Raw genomic sequence first — 26145 nt, forward strand, 5'->3', positions numbered from 1 at the left:
TTTCTGTACAAATCTAAAGGTGGTGACATTTCAGGGGTCTCCTTATGTTTGTAGTCTCCTTCTCTTTTCATTTTTGGCTGTTGGCTGCAGGTATTACATTTGGACATTCCTTTTTCAAACTCTGCTCTAAAAATTAAACCAAAGATCTTCAATACTTAGCTCCAACTATTTTGCCCCTTACTGTCGTTCATGATGATTGTCACGTGCATAATTGAGGTGGATAAGTGGACCGTCATCGGAGAGTCGCACTATCACAGCGGTTCGAAAGCAAACATTTGTAATTGCTTGTAGTGAGACTCAGTTCTTGTAACTGTTTTGTCTACAAATACCTAATGTCAGGGCTTCTAGGCTCTAAGGTCTTCTTTAATAATTTAGCTTTGGGCCTTCATGCTATTCAGAACGTTTTCCTGACTATGGTACCACTGATTGAAGGTTTACTATAAATATAGTTCCAAAGTAGTTTCTAGTTATCTGCCTTTTTTTAAAAAAACTGAAGTTGCTCTGAAAAATAAGAATGGAAGTCCTACTATTTTTCTGGATAGTTTTTAAAAGTTGGCACATGGACACTGGTGCCCTGCCGACTATCCAAGGTCTTGGTGTAACTATTTGATTGACATAAGGGTGTAGTGTCATAGATTTCACACTTTTATTGTAAACAGCAACACTGTGCTGCCCACAGATTTACCTGCTTGCTCAATCACAGCCAACGGATGATTAATTTAAAAATGACAAATATTTGCTTAATTAACCTGGCCAATAAATTGTCCTTTCTCTGCTATAGTGGGGCCAACAGTGTATACACTACTACAGAAACTGAATAAAAGCGATATCATAATAGTAAAGAAAATTAGAAATCCATAGCACCCCATCTCTTCCCAGCGAATCTTAACTGATTTTTAGTTTTTGATAAAAGGACAAAGAAAAGAAACAGACCTTTCATTGTGGACCCACCCATATTTGTACTATTATTTGTACTCATGATGTTACAACCTGGATATTTTTCTGGCTTCAGTGCTTTAACCTAAAATGTTATGTTTTTTTTCGTTATAGTCCGTTCTATTCCATGCCGGTTCCTTTCCAAATGACATTTAGCAAAATGCCTGATTGTGTTTACTCAATCACACAGGGAACACATGATTATGTGTAGACAAAAAACACCCATGCAGGAAGGAAAAAAAAAAAATATATATATTTTTTTCTATAAACTACCTACAACTGTCTCGTCTTTTAAACGTGTCATAGTTTATATATACTTTTTAACCGTAGCATCAGTTTAATTATCGCACATTTATAAAATGCAGGCTGTGTAATTGAAAGGAAATGGTCATTTGCATAACCCAAGGCTTCTCTCCCCCCTCATTTCCCCCTCCTTCTCCCCTCCTTTCCGAATCTGTTTGGGTCCATTTGCAGCTGAAGAAGCTCCTTCTGGCACCCGCAAACTCCCAGCTCAGCTATAATCAATACACAGGTGGCAAAGCACAGAACCATGCAGCCAGCAGCAACCACCGGATCAGACCACCACCTGCCGTCGTCAAGGTGGGGACACACACTTATGCGCACACACACTCACACAATTCCCGTATTGCCTTGCAGGTTTTTCCAGTCTTGTATGTACAGTTTTTGTTTCTGTTTGTTTATCTCTCTCATTCCGCTCGGTCTCTCTGTCTTGTTTCTTTCTCTCCCTCTCGCCTTGTCACATATTTTTTGTTTTGGTGGCCGCTTTAGAAGATGTTAGGCTACTGCTTAAGCAGTCTACTATCTCAGGAGGCTGTCTCGTAATGAAAACAGGCTGATTGCTGTTGGGCTTTGCAGGCAAGGAATCAGCACTGTTGTCTCATTAGCTCCAACACTTATACGACTTGGTGTAGTGCCTGTTAAAAAAAAAGAAGAAGAAAGAAGGGAATAAAGAAAAAAAACAGCGACAGGCACTTTTGAAGCAAGATTGATGTCTGGAGATGACAAGTTCAAAACATCAGATGTGATGTTCTCATTGGATGGTTTGAAGAGTGATTTTTATTCAATAGGGATGGGTTAATTAATTTATAAATTTAGCATGCATAAGTATCATTAGTATGTGAAGGTAAAAAAACTGAATATGAGATTTAATTTTTGTCCGAATCCAGCACAGTGTATGCTGACTGTCATATCAATCTATCACACTTGTTTGCTTTTGCTTGGCAGAAACATCTTCATTTACTGAGACCTTTAAATTATTAAAATAAAAAAAAACATCTGCATTTGGTGACATTGTATGGTAAACACACACAGAAAGATTTGTAGGTTATCTACATGCTATGTTTGGATATTCAGTGAGTCAACCTTCCTTACTGAGTCTATTTTCATACCGTGCCTTTGAGTCATCCATTTCTGGAGCAGAGCGAATGAGGACTCCCTGGAGGACACAGTGCGCATACAGAGTGATGTGGTGGTGCTCGAGGTGGGGGCACACAATTAGGATGATGGGCAGACAACCCTCCCGCCATCACCTCCCAGACTTAGGGGTGACTACTGTACTCAGACCCATCAGAGTCAGTGTTGTAGCTTCACTGTGGCTCCATCTCTTTCTAGTTGTATGTTTATATTTTTGCCAAATAAAGTATGTACATTTGAATCAGCTGTACAATATTAACAACTAGGAGTACATGTATTCTTACCATCGCTGCAATCAGACAGAGTACAATAATTACAGGAGATCACCACTCTCATCTTTAGGAGGGTGCACACATTATTTTAAATTGTTGTAGAGGAAGATGCTATCTAAAGTACACTACACCAAAGCAACTCAAGTATTGTTTTCTTGTTGTACCAAACCCATATTGAACTGTGACCTGAGGTATATACCATGATGTATGTGTAACATTACATTCCTGCAAAAAAACAGTGAGTAAAAGTCTTAATACAAGCAAACTTAGCTTTTGTTTCTGTTTATTGCTGTTTTGCATAGATGGAGAGCCCCTGGAATGGCAAGGCAAGAGGGGGTTCTAGCCAACAAAATCGCCCGGTGAGGCGGCCGTGCACAGAGCTGCTGAAATACCTAACAGCCACAGATGACATCCTGCTCAACACCAAAGCCAGTGAAGCCAAGAGCACCTGGGGAGGTTCCAATAGCAGGGACAAGAGTGGCCTGGGTCTCTGTGTCTCTTCCTCCTCCTCGCCATCCTCGTCATCCACCTCCTCGTTCTCCTCCTTATCCTCCACCTCCTCTTCCTCTGCCACTTCCAAGAAGAAGTCAACATCTCAACAGCAGCAGCAGCAGCAGCAGTCGCCGCAGCAGCATCACCAGCGAGGTGAGAGCCGGGCTGCAGGCGAGTGTAGTATGGCTGGTCATGGGGATGGGAAATGGCTGCGTTGCACTCTCGATGACGGGGTTGAGGAGTCGGAGGGTGCCTCTCTCCCTGTTGGCCGCAGAACCTACACCTGTGGTCACACCTGCCCCAAACCACAGCATGGGCCACCCAGTGAAGAAGGAAGGCCGCCAGGCGATGTTGGCCGCCTGGCCGCCGCTAGTTTTATTAGGTATATGCATTCTTATTCCCTCCCTCCCCGAGAGGTGAGTCACAGCTGTGAGCATTGCCGAGAGGCTGCAGGCGCCACTCAGGCGAGTGAAGGCTTTGGCAGACAAGGCCGCAGTAACAGTAGTGGTGTCGGCCGTGCACCACATCGGCAGATCTCAGTGACAATTAAGAAAAGAGGCATTAAGCCGGGGCACCCTTTACTTAGTCAGCTTCTCACCTCCAAACAGAGGCCCACTCAATATCGGGCCCAACTACCCCAAACCTCAATTAACCCTTTACATAGCACTAAGAGCAAGTCAGCTGGTAAGAGTTCTAAGAACCCTGTTCAGATTTTTTCTAAGATAGAAAAGAAGGAAGTCAGAAGGACCACTAATTACAGAAAGCAGGCTGAAGAGCCGGAACTCTTGTCACCTTTTGCATTAGACCTAGAAAGCTGGAACAGCCTATTAGATCAAGGGCTAGATATTGGCTTTGAACTAACACTGGGGTGGCCAAATCAGGAGGGCTATGGGAAGGATGTTGACCATTCTGATGATGGTTTTGTTGATGATGTTGATGATGACCATGTCATGGGCAGCCCGGCAGTGGTGCTCTCACAGGGCCAACCAAGCCCACTCATTTCAGAAACTAGCATTGCAGAAACCACCCCTCCCTGCGTCATACAAGGGCAAGGGCACCCACACAGGCAGGCACTCAGCGAGCACCCCGATGACCAGGGCCACCCATTGTTAGGTAATCATGACTGCATCCCCCCCACCCAACACTGGCCTTATCTCTGCTCTTTTTTTTCTCCCTATGCTGCTTTAACCACTTCCGAGTTTGATTTCACCACTAACCTGTAATCTAATTTGAATCTAACATTCATTCTGAGGATGCAAACACCAATGACCACAAACAGCCTGCTCGCCAACGCTTTTGTGCCAGCCCCGGAAGCATTTTTTCTTTAATTTTCAGAGTGCACTTTAGGGGATAAAAAACAAGATGGGGTGGAAAAAGGGGGTGAGCCTTGTCTTGCTGCTATAGAAACTATATTTACAGAGAATTCTTGAACTTTCTTTGGCTGATCAAGCTGAGTGTTCTGAATATGTACATTCAGATTCAGAGCCCAGATGCTGCTCTTTAGCATTGTGCTACCAAAGCCACATTTTCTCAGCTGAACCACAAGTCAGCCAAAGCCTCGGGCAACTGCACAAGCTTCTTTGACTCTCCTTTCTTCCTTCTTTTTTCCCCCCTCCTTCTGCTTTTGGTGCATGCGATCATGACTTTTTTTGTGTAGGGAGGGGCTCACCCACTGTCACGTGTTTTGTTTTGTAGCATTTGTCTCTGTATGTTTTTTATTCCATTATGATCTGTTCGTTGTCAAGCGCAGTCTGTTTTGTGTATAGACACCTGTGAAACCATCAGTCCACCCTGCCTCACATAGTCAACAGTCTGTCCTAAGAGAGTAAATTGTTCACATGGGGTCAATTTAATCAACTCTACTTTGTGTAATAGTGTCAGGGAAAAGACAGGGATTGGTGTTTCTGAAGTAATAAGTGTATTTATTGAGCCAATTTGAGATTAAATGTTGCAGAATGTGGACTTTTTCTCTTCTGCCATAAGTGTTAGATCAATAATTACCCATGCTCCTTTGTGTTCTGCAGCCAAACCAACCACCTTGCCACTTCCTTTGACCCCAGAGTCTCCAAAGTAAGTGTGAGAAAGTTTTTCCACATTTATCTAGGCAAAAAGCAACAACAAAGTACAGCAACAGACAAAGCCAACAAAAACATAATCTAAAATCCAAGTTGAGGCATTTTTTGTGACTCATTTCCATTTCTTAGATCACAAAAGTGTTTTAAAGACTTTATTCCAAGAACTCAAATTTAGTCTCTCTTTTTTTATGTCTTCCAGTGACCACAAAGGATCACCATTTGAGAACAAAACCATTGAACGCACATTAAGTGTGGAGATTGCTGGAACCCCAGGTAAGCACTTTTTTTTTGGTTGTCTAAAATCTAAACCACTGATACCATAAAATTTTCATTGGCATCTTTTGGATATTTAAAGGTTAATAGTAGCTTTTCCAACATCTTGATAGCTTTGTTTTAAATCAAAGTTCAAAATGAAAACAAAGATCAATTGTATACACCTCTTTATTGATGTTCTGCATGGTTTATTAGCAGAACATTCATACATATTTTTTTTAATGTTTTTTTTATCTTCTATGAGATCCTAATATTCTCTGTCTGACAAATTACCTGGCTTACACATCACAGGGAAACTGAAATAAAAATGGAAAACCTGTTTTGCTTTGTAAAAGATGTCTCACACAGTTGTAATTGTAAAGACCTTGTACATGTCTTACTGTGCAAGCTTTATACAAAGTGTTGACAGTAACAAAGTAGATTGATCTGACATATCAGTCTTCACATCAGTGTCCCCCTGGCAGTACTAAAACAAACACTTAAGTCCATATAGTTGTCCATAGTGGGACTAAAAGACCCATTGTTATAATTCTGCTATAATTCTCAGAGAGGCCTTATAACGGTTTGGTCCAGAAACAACTCATGACAATATAATTTCATATTGCAGTTGTGAAGAATTAAAATAAAATTTCAAAGTCCAAAAGTTGCAAAGTTGGGAGTGATCTAATTATCTTTTTAAATTATTTTGTTCCAACCACACATTTATCCATGATTAATCATCTAATGTCAATAACAATAAACTGGCTGCCCTTTAGCCTTTGAAGCGGGTCCTTTTGGGTATTCATTTACCAGTTAATGGAGAAATGATCCCTGGATTTACTTTGTGTCTGTCCCCTGCAGCTTTTTTCTTGTGGGGGGTAGAAACTCAAAACCCAAGAGGTTTCCCGCTTTCTTTCTGTCTTTGTTTAAAATGTTTAAACTGTCTTTGTTTAAAATGTTGCTTAACCCCTTTTTGTAGAGACAAGCTCTCAGAGTCAAACGGGATACCTGTTGACACTTAAGGGAAAGAGCAGTACTCCTTGAAGCTTATGGGGCAATCACATTCAGTTAATATTTCCACTTGTTTTACTGCCTGTGGGCGAGTCTGTTTGACCTGTGGCCAAATTTATGCATTTGTTCATCACCCATTTCACAAGCTCAACCACATAAAGCCCTTCACCTGACTTTTTCTATTCTGGGCAAATTTGGGATTGAATATTAGTAGGAAAGTCATTAGTCCAGAAAGCTTAGCGTTACTGAGCCCCAATTCGTAGTTAGAGATTACCTTCTGAGGCTCATGCTGTATGAGACAGATGGATATAGATCCTAGTAACCGCTGGTGTAAGCTGTTACACGTCCTTTGCAGATTTAGAGTAACATTCCATCACAATAGGGATAAGGGTGGTGTTACAGATAATCAGACAGAGGTAGAGTGCATGGTTCTACTTTAATGGCAGGACAATTGCACATAGTTTATGTGTTTATGACCAGTTGGTGTAGTAGTTGTTTCAACTATTACAAATTATAACAAGCCAAATTATGCTAAAGAGCAAATAAATGTAACGTTTGCAGCCTTTGTGTGTGTTTGACCCTTCTCAGAGAGGCACTGTAAAGGCTACAAAAGGCAGAGAAGCCCCTTGGGATGCAACTGTTCAGGTCTAATCTCTGCCTAGCTAATAGATTTACTCTGTACTGCTGTGTTGTCTTTAATTACTGTATCTCATGACAGAGGTGGTCTGTGTGTTGCTATTTGCATAGCTTACTGCAGGATCAACCCTTTAAGCCTGGAGTTGTTATTCGCTCTGTGGTCTCCTCGCGATTTATAACTGGAAAGAACAAAAAAATAAAAAGAGAGTATAAAACTCTCTTTCTCGCTCACTCGTTCTGCCGTTTTCTCACTGGTGTCTGCATGATTGGTGTTTGTGTCTGCAAATCATCCATCAGTTGCAAGTTTGACTGAGAGGCACATATTTATCTAACTCTGATTTATTTCACCGCCATTGCTAATGGCTCCTAGTTTATGATCCCATGCACAAATGGTTTCGGACAGATGGTGCTTCGTTGATGAAACAGTTTTTTTTCAGGCATTGTCGAACATCCGCTTTTCCTTTTTCCAAGCTCCTTTTTTAATTGGCATAATGCGTATATACAGTGTCACAATCAGCTGTGGGAGATAAAAGAGATTGATGAGGGAAAAAAGTAAGNGGGGGGGGGGGGATATTAGGTGCTCGCAGTCACATCAAGACAATGATGATAACCCATTGGCTCATGCATTTCAAACTAGTTACTTCAGACACAAACACATTTATGTGTCAGGCTCTCACACCGAGCTGTCTCACCAGTGTATATTCTAACACTAGATTTGATACTAATAGCTGTCATTTGGTGGAATTCAATAGCAAGGGCGGCAAAATAATGTGGATTATAGGAATGGCAAAGAAGAAGGGAGAGCGTAGGCGTTTCAAAGTGCCTGAGTTTGACTCCGGTGAGAGACTGTTGGTGACAAGTGTGCCTCTGTGTGTGGGCACATTTGTTCTGTGTGAGATAGAAACGGGATAAGATGAAGAATGACAGAAAGGGAGGGGGATGGAGATTGATCCAGGGAAGATGGCAGACACGGGAAGAGAAAAAAGGGTGGAACACCAGACTAAAGAAAGAAAGAGGTGGAACGAGAGAATAAAAGTAATGGCGTCGGCTGTTTGTGTGAGTGCGGTAACAAAGCTATAAAGTGGGCTCATCTCAGGACTTCCCATATAACTGCCATCTGTCTGGTTATAAATCTGTAGAAGGCGAGGGAAGAGATGGAGGAATGGGGGGGGGGGCACGCGAGCAGTAGGGACATTTGTGAAGAATGTCAACTCAAACGCCAGCTCTTCCAATGTTTCGATGAAATGGCAAACATCTTCAGGAATGCCAAAATGTGCATTAGGAAAAGTATGTTCATTGTCCTCCAATGGTGCTGAACAGAAAATACAGATGTTGCTTGATAATCTTGAAACAACAAAGTAGCTCTTGGAAAATATATCATACATTTAGGGTCTTTTTCTATCAGATGAATTACATTTCCCCGCTGTGGTTTTTCTTTCTTTAAAACAGATCTTTTCAAGGTCAGAGATGAGGACAATGGCAAGTCATCCGTATTACAGCTCTGCCATATTAAGTTACACCAAGCATTACATTAATCCGTCAAGATTGCAATAAAATAGGATTAGACCAAGCAAAAGTGAATATTTTAATCAGGCATGTATCTGTGTCTGCTGTCTATAAACTGATCTGGGAGTTTATAGAAGGGTGAAGGAAGAATGGGAGGAGTGGGTTACTTGGTGAGGGGTCTATATGAGTCAATTTGCATTTTATTGCTCACACCCAACCTCTGTCTCTTCCTCCCTCCACACAGGTCTGACACCACCTACCACGCCCCCACACAAAGCCAGTCAAGAGAATCCTTTCAAAGCATCTCTGAAAACCAAGTTGTCCTCATGTTCCTCCTCAGCCTTGACATGCAAAAGAGCCAGGCTGAGTGAGTTGGGTGCCGGTGCTTTGGCCCCGGCCCCAGGTGCCTCAGCCGGGGGTCCCATCAGAAAGGGTCCCGAACAGACTGAGCTCTACGCGCAGTTGAGCAAAGCATCTACCAACCTCCCTGCAGTGGGAGGTGGTTTTGAGGAGCATTGCAGCACTGGCAACAATAAGCGGGCAGCTTCTCGTCGCCACAGCGACCATGACTATTGCCAGGCATCAGCTTGTACCAAGAAGGATGGGGGCACAACAGCCGTTTCCATGACTACAGCTGTGGAAATGACATTCGCCCTAGGTGCCACTGCTGCTCTTACACCGAGTGCTAGCAAAGTGGAGAACAGGCATGTTGAATGTAAGGACTCAGCCATTTCAACATCGTATTCATCATCTTCTTGTTCTACATCATCATCTTCACCTTGCCCTTTGACTAAAGAGCAGAATTTTGTCCCTATGGAAAGAGGAGGAGGTTGTGACAGGGGCATAGGGGAGTCAACCCTTACACAAACCACTGAGATCCCCACGCAAGGTGCTACCACTGTTAGGGACCAACTACATCTTTCTGCAGCCAGTCGGAAGCTCCTGTGTGACCAGGAAATCAGAGCAGAACTCAACAAACACTTTGGCCCTCCCGTACAAGCCCTCTACAACAAGGGTGAGCAGGAGAGAGGTTCAAACAACAAATCAAGCAAGCCTACAGCCCCTCAGTCCTTTGCAGGGGGAGAGAATGACTTTTACTCCTATAGGCTGTCTGGCTCAAGCTACTTGCCCCCGGGATTTCTGTCCTTTCATGATGAGCTAGAGTTGGACAAGGGCCATGAGAGTCGCTTCGTCTTTCCATGGGAGGGAACCCCCCTTGACCTACTCTTCGACTGCTCTCCCCGCTCTCCCTCCTGTTCTCCGCCATCAAGTTGTTCCCCTTCACGAGGCTCTGTCTCCCCACCTTCCTCCCTTCTCTTGTCACCCAGCAGACCTTTCTGCTGGACCAGCAGCGGGTCCCGTTCCCGTTCCCGCTCTCGTTCTCATTCTGGTTCCCGCAGCTCCTCGTCACGGTACCGCAGACGCTCTCTGTCCAGCTCACCAGACAGACGTCCTTCTTCCTGGTAAGTTGGCATCTTTTCTTGTTTTATGGGGTAATCTCAGTTGACATATAGGGAGCTGCGCTAGGTTGTGATCAATACTGCAGCCTTGTAATCCTGAGACTGCAGGTTCGAGCCCAGGTTGTATCAGGAAGGGCATCTGGCGCAAAGATCTTTTGTGCAAAGTTCACTTTCTGTGGCAACCCCTGAAGAAGAGAGCAGCTGAAAGGAAAATAACAACTGTTGATTGACATAAAGAACTCATAGAACCCATCCCAAATCCTAACCTAACTCTCACCATAACAAAATACTGTTTTTACTCTCAGATAGCAGCAACACCTCAGTGGTAGAGGTGTTGACTTTCTATGGAAACATAGGGCTACATTTTCCAGCTTGGCCAGGTGTCAAAGTGTCTGTGAGCAAGAAACAAACCCGAAAATGAAGAAACACAGGACCACACACACTTGCACTTTAGTTGCTCCCTAAACATCCCATTTCCATGGGGCTATGAGCTGGCAGGGGGTCTAGTTCTAGAGCATAACATGGGTCTGATCATTTTTCAGACATAGCATGAGGCGTGATAGAACTTAGACTCTTTAACTGCATTTTCAAACTTGGTATCAGGTTGTTGTTTAGCATCAAGAACTCTTTCACCTACACCTTTTTAAAAGATTTGCAATTTTTCCCCCTTTTATTCTAAACAACTCAATCTGCAACTATAATCCAACTTCAGACATGAGTTTTTAACTTTCTGTTTTTTTTTCCTAACCATAATGGCATTATTTTATTAAAATCTGAAACAGGTTATATTTAAATTTGTTCTGACAATCGAGGAAAAAGAAAGGATCAAAAGTACAATCAAAATTAAAATTAAAAAAAACAACTATAAGTTGCTTCTGGCGCTAGACGTTTGAACATGATGAGTTTTCATCTCTAGGCAGGGAGTTTTTTTTAAGCATCTCTCTAATAACAGTCCCTTCTCACTCACTCTCTTGCTCCCATTTACTTTTCCTTTTCTTTGATGCCAGGGCTATAGTTTTAAGCGGCAGCTGTTGTTTTAACTGAGTGGCAAACCTTCCTCTTTTACATCTCTAGAGATAAAAGCCAAATCCAGTCTGTGGGAATGTAGTCTCCAAACACCTTTAAAAAAAAACTCTATCAACATGGCCCTCTGTGAGAACTACGTTTCCCATCTTTCCCTTTGATCAGAGCTGAGGGAGTTTCTTTTTTATGGTAGAAGGAAAAAAAGCAAACACTAGTTACTGAGAATGATATGAATAAATTGAGTTTGTCAGTAGCGGCTCATTGAGCCCCTCACAGTGTCAGACTCCACTGCAGTGACTCACTTTGTTTGCATGATTACTGAAAGGTCAGTTTACTCCACGGAGCCAATAGAATCACTTCATCTTGTTCAGACCCTTGTTCTTTATTCCACACCAACGTGCTCGCAAATTATGCAGTAATAGTCTCAAGGCATTCGATCAAAATCTGACACTGACAAGCTTTGTGAAAACACTGAATAGGCGTTCAAGTAAAGAAGCAAAGTCATGCAAGAATCAGAAAAAAGCATTTCAGCAGACTGATTCTCAAAACCACTGTTCTTTGTTTTAGTTTCACAGCATATAATCCTCTAGCTTTCAAAACTGGTGTTGCTTTGCTTCACTTAGCTTCCAAAACTTTTTTCTTTTTCATTATTCAGGCCTTCCTTCTTCAGGAACACTTCAATAATTGAGCATCAGAAGCTCAAAGCGTGCAGGCATATAAGCGCTACAGTCAGGCCGCCGGGGTTTAAACTATTGACCACTTCTTCATACAACATAGATAGTAGGTACATGCAGAAGCCAGTTCAGGTGTGTTTAAAAAAGGCTCAGGTATTAATCATGAACACCTACTGTAGTCATGAGTTGTAGTCAAAACACTTCCTGTAGTATTAACACTTGAGGTAGTATGTCTTGCATAGCTCAAAAAACCCTAAAAAGTAAAGTAATAGAAAGCACATATCTGAACGTTTTCTAACTGAAAAGATGAATATCATTGTGCTTTTCAAAAATATTTCCTGTTTTTGTGTCTTCCTACTTTACTTCAGGTCTCATCACAGCTCAGATTTGAACACTGTTCGCTCCAGAATCCAAAAGAGCCCCCACCCTCAGTCTCGATCTCCTCACAGCCGCAGGCCAAGGTAATTGTTTTAAATCAATTATTTAGCATGCTGTTTAATATGCATTGTTAACCTTAGTATGTTATGTGCTTCAGGTAAGGGCAAATGTTTGTGCGCAGGTTTCTGACAGAATTCTAAAGCTTTATGATGGTATGAAGGAAAGTGATGAAATTTCTTTTTAATAATCACTTAGAAAATACTTTTTTTTTTTTTCCAAATGTCTTTACTATTACAGCATCAAGAGATGCTGTAACAGCAACAACTGACATCTTAAAGTTTTGGAAATTGTTTAATTCTGACTGTATTGACAAGTTGATTTAAAAACTTAAAACAACTCAATTCTCAAGATTTTCAAAGATTTCATTCCAATGCTATTTTATAAATCTTTACACTACTAATGATTTTGCATTGCATGATCATTCCTTTAGAAATATTATAATATTTTTGCTGGAAGTATCCTGGGCTGCACCAGAAGTGTTATAGCTAGCTGCCACTGACACTATTTGTGTTTCCGAATAACCATAAAATTCTTTGTAAATAACTAATTAAGTAAAAGTATATTTACATAACACCATTTACCATTTATAAAAGGCCAAGTCTAACTGAATGCTTCTTGGAGGAAAAATGTCTTCGGCTGGTTTTTAGGTTTCCACAGTGTCTAAACTTTGCAAAAAAGAAAAGCTACTGCTTGAAAACTTTGGTCCCGAAGAGAGACTGGGGACCAATAAAAAGTTCTGATTAGATGACTTCAGACAACAAAAGGGAAATAACAGCGTAATGCAAAATTGACAACAGTGTAAAAGTTTATAAAATAGCATTGGCATGGACAGCTATGAAAATTTTGAGTCTGGAGCTGTTTTTATTGTGAACTGCACAGTGGAGCATCTGATTAGCACTTTTGCCTCTCAGCAAAAAGGTCACAGGTTCAACTCCTGGCATGATGTACCCTGACTCTCACCCAATGACAGTTGGGGGCAGGCACCAACTCCCAGCAACCCTGAACATGAATGTAGAATATAGAAAATTGGCTGTGTTGATGGATGAGTTGAGGCAGCAGTCCACTCAGGTCTGGGCCTTGCTCAGACTAGCCTTTAGCTCATCAATCCTGCCAGAATGAAACCATCCCTTAATGGCAAATTTGTTTAAGCAGATCATGTAACTTGTAACCCCCCAAAAAAGAAAAAAATTGCCATCTTACTGTTGCACTTTCATGCTACACTCATGAGTTGATGCTCCCAGCTTTCTACTCATCTGAGTGTCTGTCTGTAGTTTTCCTTGAGCAACTGCAGACAGGACTATTTCATATGCAGAGAAGTACTGGCACAGACTGACCCCATCTCAGCGCTCCGAGCTGATTTGGCTCCTACGTGTCTAATGACACCCGACAAGCCCGAGAGTCGCTCATCAGTGGAAAACTTAGTGGACATGTCTTGTGCTAGTCTAGGGCAGAGAGGGGGAGGAGGAGAAAGTAGCACTTTTCCTTCTTGATGAAGCCCTAACTAAGCAGAAAGTAATGACATGTGAAGTTGTGCTGACAGCTGCAGCTGCCTGGGTCCCCGACTGCGCCGCTTGCCGGCACTCCCGCGGGCCTGTCCTGCAGGCTCCACGTTCTTAGAAACGGCGAAAAAGACATCTTATTAACACGTCCATCTCCTTTACTTTGCAACCAACTCCTCAGCCGTCACGGGACTTGGTCCTTGGTGGATACCAGCAATTGTTCTTCATAAGCATCGACAGGAACGACGCATTTAAAAAGGACGGGGGAGGACAGTGATCAATGTCGTACATATCTTTTTCCTCCGCAGGTATGACAGCTATGAGGAGTACCAGCACGAGAGGCTGAAGAGGGAGGAGTACCGCCTGGATTACGAGAAGCGGGAGTTTGAAAGGGCTGAGCAGAGAGAAAAGCAAAGGCAAAAAGCAATAGTGAGTCAACTAAAGTCACATTTTCTCTAACAGCTGGGTTTTTTTCTTCTTCTTTTTGTTGCTCGTCTTATTTTCCTTGACCACTGCTGATAAAGGAGCACATGTAATCAGTGATGTGGCACAGAACCTTCCCACAGACACACACAGATCACTTAGGATGAGACAGCCTCAAGCTCCATGCCATGTGCCAGAGCATTTCTCCACTGAAAGAATACATACAAAGTGAGTTCCTGAATGATTCAGGCGACAGGCCCTTCCTCTTTATCACTGGGTTGTATATTTTTAACATCTCTGTCGTCTGGAAACACTGTCAACTCGTATTAATCACACCACAGGGGTTAAAACAGCAGAAAATAGAAAATAGCAGAACAAGAAAAAGAGAGGTTAAAAAAACGGAAGAGGAAATGGTCACTGAATCTTTGAGATCTTTCTTTTTTATCACCCGCTGCTGAAAGGTGAAAGGCCCACGTCTGTATATGTGCTTGTGTGTGCGTCTGTATTTTATCAAAACATTGCATAAATGACTAGACAAATTTCATTGGAACTGGCACAAAGTAATTATTGGGTGTATATCTAAAACTGATTTCCTTCTGGAGGCAACCCGATTTAAGATGGCTGCTACAGCCAACTTACCTTAGAAAACACAAAACTGGCTATAATGCAGTCAGTTTTACAGTTTTTGAGCTAAAGTTTTATGTGGTTGCACCTGAGAGTCATTCGCAGTGCATACTCTGTGCATAACATCTTGTGATAATGCCAACATTTGACCAAAACAACTATAACTCTGTCATTTTCCAACATAAAAAAGGAAGTGGGTGGTATGCATTCCTTCAAGGAACAGATACCATTTTTCATTGGTGTCTGTTTCCAAATTCAGAACAAATCAGTGAATATCACAATTTCTGACTTATCTCTGCTCTCCTTGTCTCAGTGGGAAATTACTCAGGTTTCCAGTGGGGCTAACGCTCCTTACCACCCGTTGATAAAACACACATTAAATGATACAGTAATGCCAGCTCGGCTCAGCGTGCATATATTTTTCCCAGAGACGGAGAGACAAACAATCATGAGCAGTCAAGCTCAAGCTGTCAAACAAGATTTGGGAGGCTGGAGATGAGAAAGTGTCTCTCTGTCTTGCTCGTTTTGCTTTTGCCTCGTTTCTCCCCTCCTTCTGTATTCATTCACACACACACACACACACATATATATATATATAAAACATAAGCAGCCCTCAGGGTGCCATCAAAAAAAGACCACTTATTTATCATTTGTCAGCAACAAAACCCCTAATTCAGCAAAGACTTTTTTTTTTTGTCTAAAACAGTACGTAAGCGTAAAAAAAGACTGGGAAAAGCATTAATCTGTGGTTAATTTGTTCTCAGCCGTAAGCCGAGCGGACAAAGGTGAACTTTGAGTTTAGAGAAAGGCGACTCATTTACATATATGTTACTGTTATTCTCAGGACGGCTTTTAAAATTTGCAACAGACCTCGGAAGACTTGCCCCACTTGTGGCGAGTAAATGAATGAATGAATAAATAAATAATGTTAGTGATGGACTATAGCCCAGGGGCTTAACTGTATTAGATGATTAGCAGATGCAATTAAACCATTCAAAAGCCATAATTGCTGCCTTCTGCAGTTTGTTCCTAAAATTATTCCAACTTGACCCTCACGTCCTTTGAGGTTCAAGGAAAATCTATGGTTTTCTGCCTTGTGGCTCAGTGCTTTTAAATGCTTCCGTTCTCCTGGGTATGAATATTCTCTTAATATTAACAGACTTTCTCATTTTGCAAGCAAGATTTCTTTGTATTTTATCCAACGTTGCAAGGAAAAAAAAGCCAAGCCTTTCTGATATATGACTTAGTCACCCCCATGGCTTTATTTTTAGACTTCACACAAGAAGCTGCAGTCCCAAACTTGAGACTTGGCATCATTTGATAAAAATCATTCTGCCTCTGGTTGATGAGTTGCAGAGAGAAAGAGGAATTGTACTGTCAAGGTAGATTGAAGGTGCTCCCGAGCTGCTACTTCATCAGATAAGAGGAAGCAAACTGAACCAATCACAGATGAACACAAGCAAGCAGACAGCAAGGAGAGGACAAAAAAAAAACAGGGTCCTAAAGTCAGCAGCAGCAGTATCCACAGGAGTGATCAAGACCAATTCATTAAAGCCTGGAGAAGAAAGAGACAGGGGAAGGGGAAAAACAGTCTCCCCCCTTTTTAATCTTCTTGCCCACCTCTGTCTTTCCCTTTAACGAGCAGGAGGAGAGACGGGTGGTGTACGTGGGGCGACTGAGGTCCGACTGCAGCCGAACCGAGTTGAAGCGCCGCTTTGAAGTCTTTGGGGAAATTGAAGAATGTGCAGTGAACTTAAGGGATGATGGGTAAGGCCCCAGGATTTTTCCCTGCGTCCTCACTGCAGTCTAGCATTAGTGTTGGTTGGATGGGTGACGATTATTTTAGATTTACTAACAAAACCTCATTTCTTCAAGTTCTGATCTTTTGAATTAGGACTCCGTGGAAACATTGTGAACACTGAATATCTTACCTGTAGTAGATGGATCAGTTTAGAGAAGCAGAGTTGATTTCTGACCCATAGTCATGGGAACGTGTTTCAGTTTGGGGGATTGCTGTGTGAATGTGTAAATTTGTATCTCGTTTAAAACCCATAAAACCAAATATAGGCATTAAAATGCACACTAGAAGGGCATCTTGTCTATGGGCATTAAAAAATCTATTGTATAATTTGGAGAGATGTGTCTATAATATTGCAATAATAACCTAATGCTAATCTGCTCACTTGTACTGACAAGTTTGTAGGTACACTTAAAGAGACTATTAATCCTTGCATCATATTCATGCTTCAAACTAAGAGTTTGATTTTAATTAGTATCACAGGTGCTTTTAAGGTTTTCATCATGCGTTCAGCTTTTTTTAAAGGGAAACATGCCACTGTTTGGTATTGTGTGTACCACACTGAACATGGAGCAGGGAAAGCAAAGGCAAGAACTATCTGAGGAGCTCAGATAGAAGATTATAGATATCCATGTTAAAGGTAAAGGCTATAAGACTATTTCCAAGCAGCTTGATGTTCCTCTGACCACAGCTGCCATTATTATTAAAAAGTACAAGGTTCATGGGACTGCACCTCCCGGGATGTGGATGCAAGAGGAAATGCAACCCCAAGTTGATCAGACGGATAGTGTGGTGGGTCGAAAAAGAGCCAAGGAAACCATCCAAAACCATTTAGGCTGAACTCTAAGTCAAAGTACTCCACTTTCTGATCGTACCATCCATCACATTTTGAATTATAACGGGCTCCATGGAAGAAGACCCAGGAGGACTTCACTACTGTCAGAAAAACATAAAAATAGACAGGCAGGAATTCCCTAAAATGAATGTTGACAAGTCCCAAAAGTTTTTGGGAAATTTTGGAAATTGAAGTTGGTATGGGTCCCAGTCAGACTAGCTATTAGCTTGTCAATCTGGTTACAATTAAACTGCAACTCTAAACTGAGGTTGTTCAAAAAGCTAGCGACAACAAATAGGTTCCTAATTGTTTATAACCTTTCCACAGAACCCCACTTCAAAACATCTGAACTATTGCTTTAATTGCATTTGACAAATATCTTTTGCTGTACCTGCTAAACTTTAAGGCGGATGACAGAGACAGATATTTGCAGTCTTGCAGTGTCTCCTGATTCATCTACTTGTATGCCCACAAGAGATTCAACAGATACACCTTTATTGATTCTCTTTTGCATATAAATAGTGTGATCGTCATCTAAGACAAGGCCTTTCTGTTGAGTCATTGTTACCCCACAGCAACGTACTGACGTGTCTTTTTCTATTCCTGTCCAGGGACAATTTCGGCTTCATCACATACCGCTACACTTGTGACGCCTTTGCCGCCCTTGAGAACGGACACACCTTACGCAGGTCAAACGAACCTCAGTTTGAGTTGTGTTTCGGCGGACAAAAGCAGCTCTGCAAATCACATTACACAGACTTGGGTAAGTGCAGCTTTGTTGTTCACTCTGTTGGCTGCTGCGCTGTATATTTGAGTGCTTTGAATACTGTCAGTAACAAAAAAGGGAAAAGGGCATGGGCAAAATAAGATCGCAAAAAGCCTTAAGTGATGCTTCCAGATCAAAACACCCCCTTCTCTGTGCTGAAACCAATTCGTGCAGCACTGAATGTCTCCACAAGGCATTTGTGGTTCAAGATTGCAAAGCAAGGGCAAAGGTCAGCATGTGAACATGCTGAGAATAGAGCTCCATTTCCTCCCTGTGAGTAGCCATGGTATCTTGAGAAAAATGAGGCAGACTCCATTACCCACGTGGACATTGGATGCATGTTTTTACTTTGTTGGTATGAAAAGCATCAAGACGTCAGAGGGCAAGATAGCTCTTAAAAGCATCTGTGCCTCCATGTATATAGTGGTTTTTTGTGTCGACATAAGCACGTATATGGGAATCCTTTTAGGAGAGCGAGGAGGTAAATTACATGGAAAGAGATGAGGTAAAAAGGTCAAGAATATAGCTGGTGTAAAAAGGATGACGTTAAGAGAAAGTCTAAAAGTTGAGCCTTGATGTCACACATATAGTTGTCAGAAGTCTGCATACACTCAACATTGGCATGAATGTCATCTTAATTTTGTGTTTTTATTGATTTATTTTCATTTTAACCATTCGTTTTCCAGGGTAGAATGATTATACAACATGCAACTTCAGTAATTTGTTGAAACAAGAATTGGACGTGAAATGCAAGTGGTCCATGGTGCTGTAAACTGGCTTTACTGTGGACAGGGACACTAGTGTTTCAGCAGTTTCCAGGTCATGGCAGGCTTGACCCTTGGTGGTTCTTGAACATCTTAACTGATTTCTACTCCTTAGATCTTCACTGAGTGATGTTAAACAAGTCCTCTTTATGCTGCCAAATATAAACTACCAGCTCTAATCAATATTAACTAGTTAAAAGGCCTTGGACTTGTGAAGTTAAATGACATTTGACAACCTTTAGAACCACTTATTAAAATATTTAGGTGAATGTTTTATACCTTGTGTGGTTTAGAGAAACTCCACATAAATTCAAACTTGTGCATCCAGTTTTTGTTTTTAAAATCACTAAAGTTTTATTTTGCAATAATTCCACCATAGAAAAAAAGATGTTTTAAATAAATCATATAAAAAACAAAATTAATATGACATTCATATCCATGGTGCTTAAATGTAAACTTCTGACTGCTTCTATACCTGGTAGGTACTTCTGCCTACGCAAACCTACTGCCTTTACTGGGTGTGTAGGACTCGTGGCAGACTGCCGCACAGCAGAATTCATCTGATTCCCTGGGGTAAACATACACAAACACTCAAAGAGAAATCCAACTGGAAAGGATACGGCAGAAGGCTGAGTGATGCATTTGATAAATAATGCAAGCAATCAGCAATATTGAGGCTTTTTTCCCTCTTTTTGCATGATGCCCCACTTTTGACATATGGAGAAAGTCAAGTACTTTCTTTTTTCCTCTGTTAGCTGTGTGACGACTTAAGGTGATAAGATAGGCCCCATTATTATGGGTTCTTGCACAGCAACAAAAGATCATCTCTTCCATTTGATGATGAACATAAGATGAGTATTGACATTTTAGCAGCAACATGTGAGGTCAGAAATCTAAAATGTACTGCTTTAAGAGGGTCAGTGGGTGATTTTGGAAAAAAAGAGCACTTTTCTAAATAAATGATGCAGTTACCATGCCTTCTCCAAGCACATACTTCAAGCCATTAGCCTTTTCAGAGAGTACATGACACGCAGAAACAGTTGCTAATCCTGAAGCCTTGAGGACAGACATTATACTGAGATTGACTAATCAGTCTACTGAAATGGAAAGGCCTTCATTCAGCTGCCTCTTTGTCAAGAACAGCCTATTTTGGTCGCCCTCATATTGATATCACAGTATAAAGAGATTGAGAGGAGCATTTTCAAGTACTGTGGTATCCAAACCCTTCTTCATCGTTTTTTTTTCTTTTTTTTCTTTTTTTTCCCTGAGACACTGTCCATTAGTTTTAAGTAGAGCACCTGAGTATTTTTCATCCCTCAAGGTGTGCGGCAAGACACAATCCAGCCCTCGGCCAATGCTTTAGATCACAACTGGCGTCTCCTAGCTGCCATGGTCATTCCCATTTCTCAAAGCTCGTGAAGTGTGCTGCTGGGCCCTGTAGGGGCCTCATTTGTGAAGCTGTCTGTTGGGTCAGATAAGATACTTTTTATGTATTATCAGGTTGATCGAGATAAACAGGACATACAGGAGATGGACGGAGGGAGGGAGGGAAACAGTTTAGAACCGGTTGCCTTTGTCCCAAGGTTGCGTGCTTTTGCCCTGCACTTCATATTCAACATGCGTGCTCCCATTTAACATTCATTTTAGTGAATATTCTGTAGTATGTATTGTTCCAGATGAACTAAAATGCATTACATTTTGTGTACCAAATTTTGTTATCAGTTGGAGACATGAAACATTTGACAACTATGCTTTCACAAGGTGTAGAAGAGAAGTAGTTAACTGATTAAAAAAGTAATTATCACTGTGATCAAATATGATACAATACAATATATTTTATTATCTTGAACTTAGTGTTGTCCCAAAAACCTACCAAAAAGATCCATAAATATTTAGACAAATACAATGCAGTATGTCCCAAACCAATATAACCGAACATGATACGATAGACTTCGTAGTTCTCTTGAGGAAATTTGTATTGAACTCAGTGTTTTTGTCTCAATAGTTGCCTTCACAAAAAAAAACATAAGGATAAAAATCACATGATTAGCTATACAATACAATACTATACAATACTATGCAAAGCATACAGACTTACTATTTTTGTGTACAGTAATTTAAAAGCACTTTGACCCTTTATATTTATGTCCATGTATCTGTTTTAGTTTTCTTTAATTCATTACTTCATGATGACAGGGAGGCTGAAAATTGCAAGTGTAACAAAGGTACCATGGTAATTGGTGGTTTGACCCAAAGAAAAACTACTTAGAGCCATTTTGTGTCCTGCATGAGATCCAGATTCCCCGACTGTGTGAGATATGCAATGTGCAAATGTGACTGCAGAATAAATTCTCAACAGCTATGAATTTATTATGAAGTAACAGAAAAACACAATAATACAACATAATATTGTAATAATATATTGGTACAACTTTACAAAATGGGTACTTTTTAAATTACTAATAGTTAATAATGCAGTTATTAATTAGGTTGCAAACACTTAACAAACCATTTGTAAGGAGTTACAGTGCATTATATAAAACAAACTATATTGACTTGTGTCTTGCCAACTAGGGAGTCATTTATCTGTACTCTCCATTTCCACTGTTCACCTGTATCCTTCATAATTACAATTTCAAATATCAAACATTTGTCAGGAAGTTACCTGCATGTAAGCACTATGAGTGACTGTAGATATAGGTTGTATTGACATATTAACCTGTTTAGTTTAAAAATAAATCCAAGCTGAGCAACTAGCAAACAAATATACTTAAGCTGAACAAATTAAATTGTTATGATTTTATTGATTTTTATTTTGCCAAATGGTGAGCCTGTCTCAGTGTATGAACAGTGTTGCATAATTTGTTTTAGAAATGCTTTTAAAAATTTGTAAGTGGTATGTTTCATTGTCCCCTTGAAGAAATTGTTTTGAACTCATTATGTCCAACTAGCTGTCTTCACAAAAGAGTCCTAAACAATTAAACAAACTATGACTTTACCAAGTCAAAATACATTGAAGATATTTCAGCAAAGCTACAGACATTTTCCAGTGTTTGTATTTGACAAAATTCTTCAATATATAGCATGTAAATTGATTTTAAACAGTTATGGTGCCGCTGAAGCTTGTAGTTATTGATTAACAATTCTTTTATAACTGTTTACTGCAGCCAGCCAGACCCTTTAGGTCAAGGAGGGTATACATTGGGTTGTGCATTAACCTGTAATTTAGTCAAGTTTTCATTTCACCCTTTATGATTTTGTGGAAGTTTGGCATCGCTGCACTTCCTGTAGTGCCAAAGACAAATAGGAGGCTGTAAAGGTCTCAGGTTGAACAGTTAAGAAACTTATCAAACTGAGACTGGAGCTCCACATGACCGAGTAATATCGGTGTAAAGGCAGAATATTCTTTGAGCTCGGGCCATAAACTCCTCTGAGAATAACAAAGTGAAGCCTTTGTTTTCTTTCAAAGAAACTCTGTTCTGCTCAACATTAACCACAACCTTGCTTGCCCCCTCTCCAGACTCCCATTCGGACGACTTTGATCCAGCCTCCACAAAGAGCAAGTATGACTCCATGGATTTTGACAGCTTGCTGAGGGAGGCCCAGTGCAGCCTGAAAAGGTAACCCGGCTCTGTGGCGCCCGCTGTCCGTCACAAAGAGGAACTTCTTATACCTCACTGTTGTTTCTCGCTCCTTCGACAACGAGACTACCAGAAGTTTTACGCTCTGCCCGAGAGCATCTGAGAATATATAGACCTGCATCGGTAGAAATGAATATATTAAAAATAAAGTTTACATGAACACGGCTGCTGAAGAGCTGGGAAAGAGACATTCGGTTCTGAGAAAAGCCAGTGGATTCTCAGAAGCTGGTTTAATGCACTCTACTGCTATACAACCAGTGAAAGAAGGAAGGACTTTTAGGATTTCTTTTTCTCCAAGTACTACAATACCCATAATTCTTTTTGGGGTGAAGACATGCAGCTTGTTCAGCCAGATTTTGTTTTCTTTGCTGTTGATTTTTACCTCTTTTTTTTTTTTTTTTTTAAGTCTGGCGTTTGGATCTGGTGTTACATTACAAACAAGAATATAGGGAATTGTACCTTGGAGGTAAAAACTTGTGAAGGTAATATTGTTGTCTACATTTTCTTTTAAAATGTAGCTGTGCATTTACAAATACTATAAAAAAAGGAATATTTTTTATTTTATGTACATATCAAAGTTCTTTATTTGTTACAGCTATGCACTGTAAAACGCAGCCTTTTTTTAAAAAAGAAAAAGAAAATTTCTTAATTCCGAATGTTGATCTGTAGTAATTACAATACTGTAAAACATATTGTACACCTACATGATGTTTGAAAGACATGATATGATTGTAAAAAAAATAATAATAAGACAAAAAAGTAAAGACATTGCTCATTTTGCAGGAGCATGTAAACAAGTCCTTTTTTAAGTTATTTTGTTGGGGGAAAAAAGTCAACCATGTATAGTTTTCTCTGTTGATAATCAGTGTTTTGCTTATACAGCCAGTGTAAAATACATTTTTAAACACGTTTTTCATGATTGTATAAAAAAAGACCCCATTTTTAAAAATTATTTATCATGACTTAATTGTTTTCTGAAAGAATATATTAATTTTATTTTCTTTTTAAAGTTTCTGTGATTGCATTAAACCAACATTTAAGATGTTCAAATCAGCACAGACATATCTATGTATTTATTTTAAGATTTTAATCAAAATATATACATATATATTTATGGACTCCATTTTACATGGTGTACCTCATAATTTTTTTTTCCTATTTATGTTGGGACATTTGATTTGTGTTATTTAATTTTCAATCACGAGACAGGGTGTACAGTAAACGGTTTGGTGGGGATGATTTTACCTTCTATGCCTTCCAAAACAATCAAAACATTCAGCTAATCGATCTAACAGACTTTTTTTGTTTTGTTTTGGTCATCTGTCTCCAATTTCAAATGGATCTGCTGTAAAAGACTGGAGGAGTTTCCATAACTTACACCAAACATGAAGCAATAAAATGATTTTGCAGGATTTTTTATTTTTTTATTTTTTTTTGTGCAACTGTATAAATATCATCATCACTCCACTCATGCTTGATTGTTTGAATGCCAAACAAAAGTTTACAGTTTCCTTTTTTCTGAACTTTTTAAAAAAATCTTGTATTTGATGTAAAAAAAAAAAGAATATATAGATATATAGATATATATATATATATATACCACTGATATTATTCACAGTAATACAAGAACATAAATAACAGTGATAATATTAATGAAAGAAAAAAGTATATAAAAAGCAATAAATTATTTTTCAGAGTTGTATTTTAGCTTCTAATGTTGTGTGATTTTTATTTTATTTTCCTTTTTTTTCCTTTTTTTTTTTTGGACTTGACCCATTACCCAGTCGCTGGTTGTTGGGATGATTCCAGTAAAGTAAAGTCCATTTCATCACTACATGACGTGAGGTGAATGTTGCACGTAGTGATCCCACCTGCTCGTCCCTTTAAGATGTATATTGGAGTCTGTGTGATTGTAACACACACATGTTGTGACATCTGTGCAAACGTGACTGATTCTTAACTCCAACCTGTGTGTGAAACTGTCAAGTCCAAACTGATTGTTGTGTAGTGCATGGCTGTTTATGGGACGGCGTTCGATTACAGCCCCAACTACTTTGAATTTCCTAGCGGGCAAATTTTAACTGACATTTTGGCTTCCGCGTCCTGTCGACTCCTCCCCCCCTCCAAGTCCAGATTTCACAGCACCGCCAACATGACATAAAAGGTAACCTTGCGGTTTCTGGTTCAATTAATATCCTGTTTTTAGCGCGAGCCAAGTAATGAGAGAAGCAGCTACAAAAGCTCTGCTGATCATAGGCTTGCTAGTTTGTGAAGACAAAAAAAGGGGTTTTGTGAAGCAAGAAAACAAAAATTGGTTAAAAAAAAGAACCTTTACCTGTTTATTACATAGTTTTTCTTCCTAATTTTTGCTGTTTGTATAGCGTTTGGGTAATGGTGTCGTGTCCCATTTGATAGATGTGGCTTTAATCATTGTAATAAAAAAAGAATAAGCTTTGTAAATTGCCTCCAGTAGCAATATATTATAACACCTCCTGGTTCAAATTTCAACTTGGGCGGACTTTTTAATAATATGAACTGTTGAGTATGTTGCCACTGCTTAAACATTTGTTGGGTAATCATGTTTCTTTTGGAAGGACAAAATGTTTTTTTTTTGGTAAATGTGTGTGTTTGTGTGTGTGTTTGTGTGAGAGAGAGATGTGTGTTTCAGGGAATGTGGGGTGGGGGTTGTTGCTCTGGATTGTTACCTGTCTGTGTCCTATCCACGTTGCCTTCTGCCAGGTCCTTACCAATGCCTTTGTGGTTCTACCTATTGTACTACTTTCTTGTGAATTTTATTTTTTATGTGCAATTCTCATCAGCCTCACCATGCCAATAAAGGGAAATGTGTTTGAAAAACAAAAAAAAACAAAAAACTAAACAGGCTTATCCTTTAGTGGCTTTTACATTTTCTATCTTCATATGATAAAAGGTATCTGCATCAAGCATCGTTGTACAAATTTCACTCAGGCTTTATCCCCATTTGCACCGACTCATTCACATTTTTAGTGACAAAAACAGATTTTGACGGACATTTCTCATGGTGGTGATTTTTAAAACCTAATTTTTGGTGAGCTTTTTTTCCCTAGAAAATAAAAACGGTGGAGCTGTTTTTACGACTTTTTGGACACCTGTCTTAATTTATCCATCAAATTTCGATCATGTGCTGAAAAGAATAACTGAGATAAAACAATAAACAATGTAAAAAAATAAATAAATAAAAAAGGGCTACAATTCTTTTGAGGAAACATTTAGCCAAGCTAAAAATGTATTTGATATGTCACTGATGTGGACATTCTCGCCACCTAGTGGCACAACATTGGTATTTTTAATGTTTTTGTTTGAATTCTGGAGTTATGTGGATATTTTTTCCTATAAACAAAGAAAAATATTTATGTTAAAGAAAACATTCAAAGTAGTCATTCAATAAAGAGCATCACACAAACACATTGTTCTCTAGTCAAGTCTGAAATAAGCATGGAGGCAGTTGTACAAACACTGTAGGTAAAATACCTTAAAATCTCTGAACTCTGAGGGTATTATTAACAAACACTCCTGTTTAGTTCCTCCTCTTTGTCAGTAAATGTGA

General features: G+C 39.9%; 1 protein-coding gene across 4 annotated transcripts in view; it reads left to right on the forward strand.

Annotated features, from left to right (window-relative positions):
• ppargc1a (peroxisome proliferator-activated receptor gamma, coactivator 1 alpha) overlaps positions 1–25781 on the forward strand; it is a 47317-nt gene extending 21536 nt beyond the window's left edge. For 2 of the 4 annotated variants that reach the window (XM_017414481.3, XM_017414480.3), the window contains exons 4-13: positions 1411–1536; positions 2945–3287; positions 5159–5204; positions 5409–5482; positions 8859–10077; positions 12140–12232; positions 14017–14137; positions 16401–16522; positions 18000–18151; positions 22439–25781. In XM_017414481.3, coding sequence (XP_017269970.1) covers positions 1411–1536; positions 2945–3287; positions 5159–5204; positions 5409–5482; positions 8859–10077; positions 12140–12232; positions 14017–14137; positions 16401–16522; positions 18000–18151; positions 22439–22542 — 2400 coding nt within the window. In that variant the 3' untranslated portion in view covers positions 22543–25781. The other 2 variants (XM_037976585.1, XR_005233418.1) reach the window with 2 other exon arrangements.
• Positions 25782–26145: the final 364 nt, after the last annotated feature.

Source organism: Kryptolebias marmoratus, linkage group LG7, assembly GCF_001649575.2.
Source record: "Kryptolebias marmoratus isolate JLee-2015 linkage group LG7, ASM164957v2, whole genome shotgun sequence".
In the NCBI taxonomy this organism is placed as follows: Eukaryota; Metazoa; Chordata; class Actinopteri; order Cyprinodontiformes; family Rivulidae; genus Kryptolebias; species Kryptolebias marmoratus.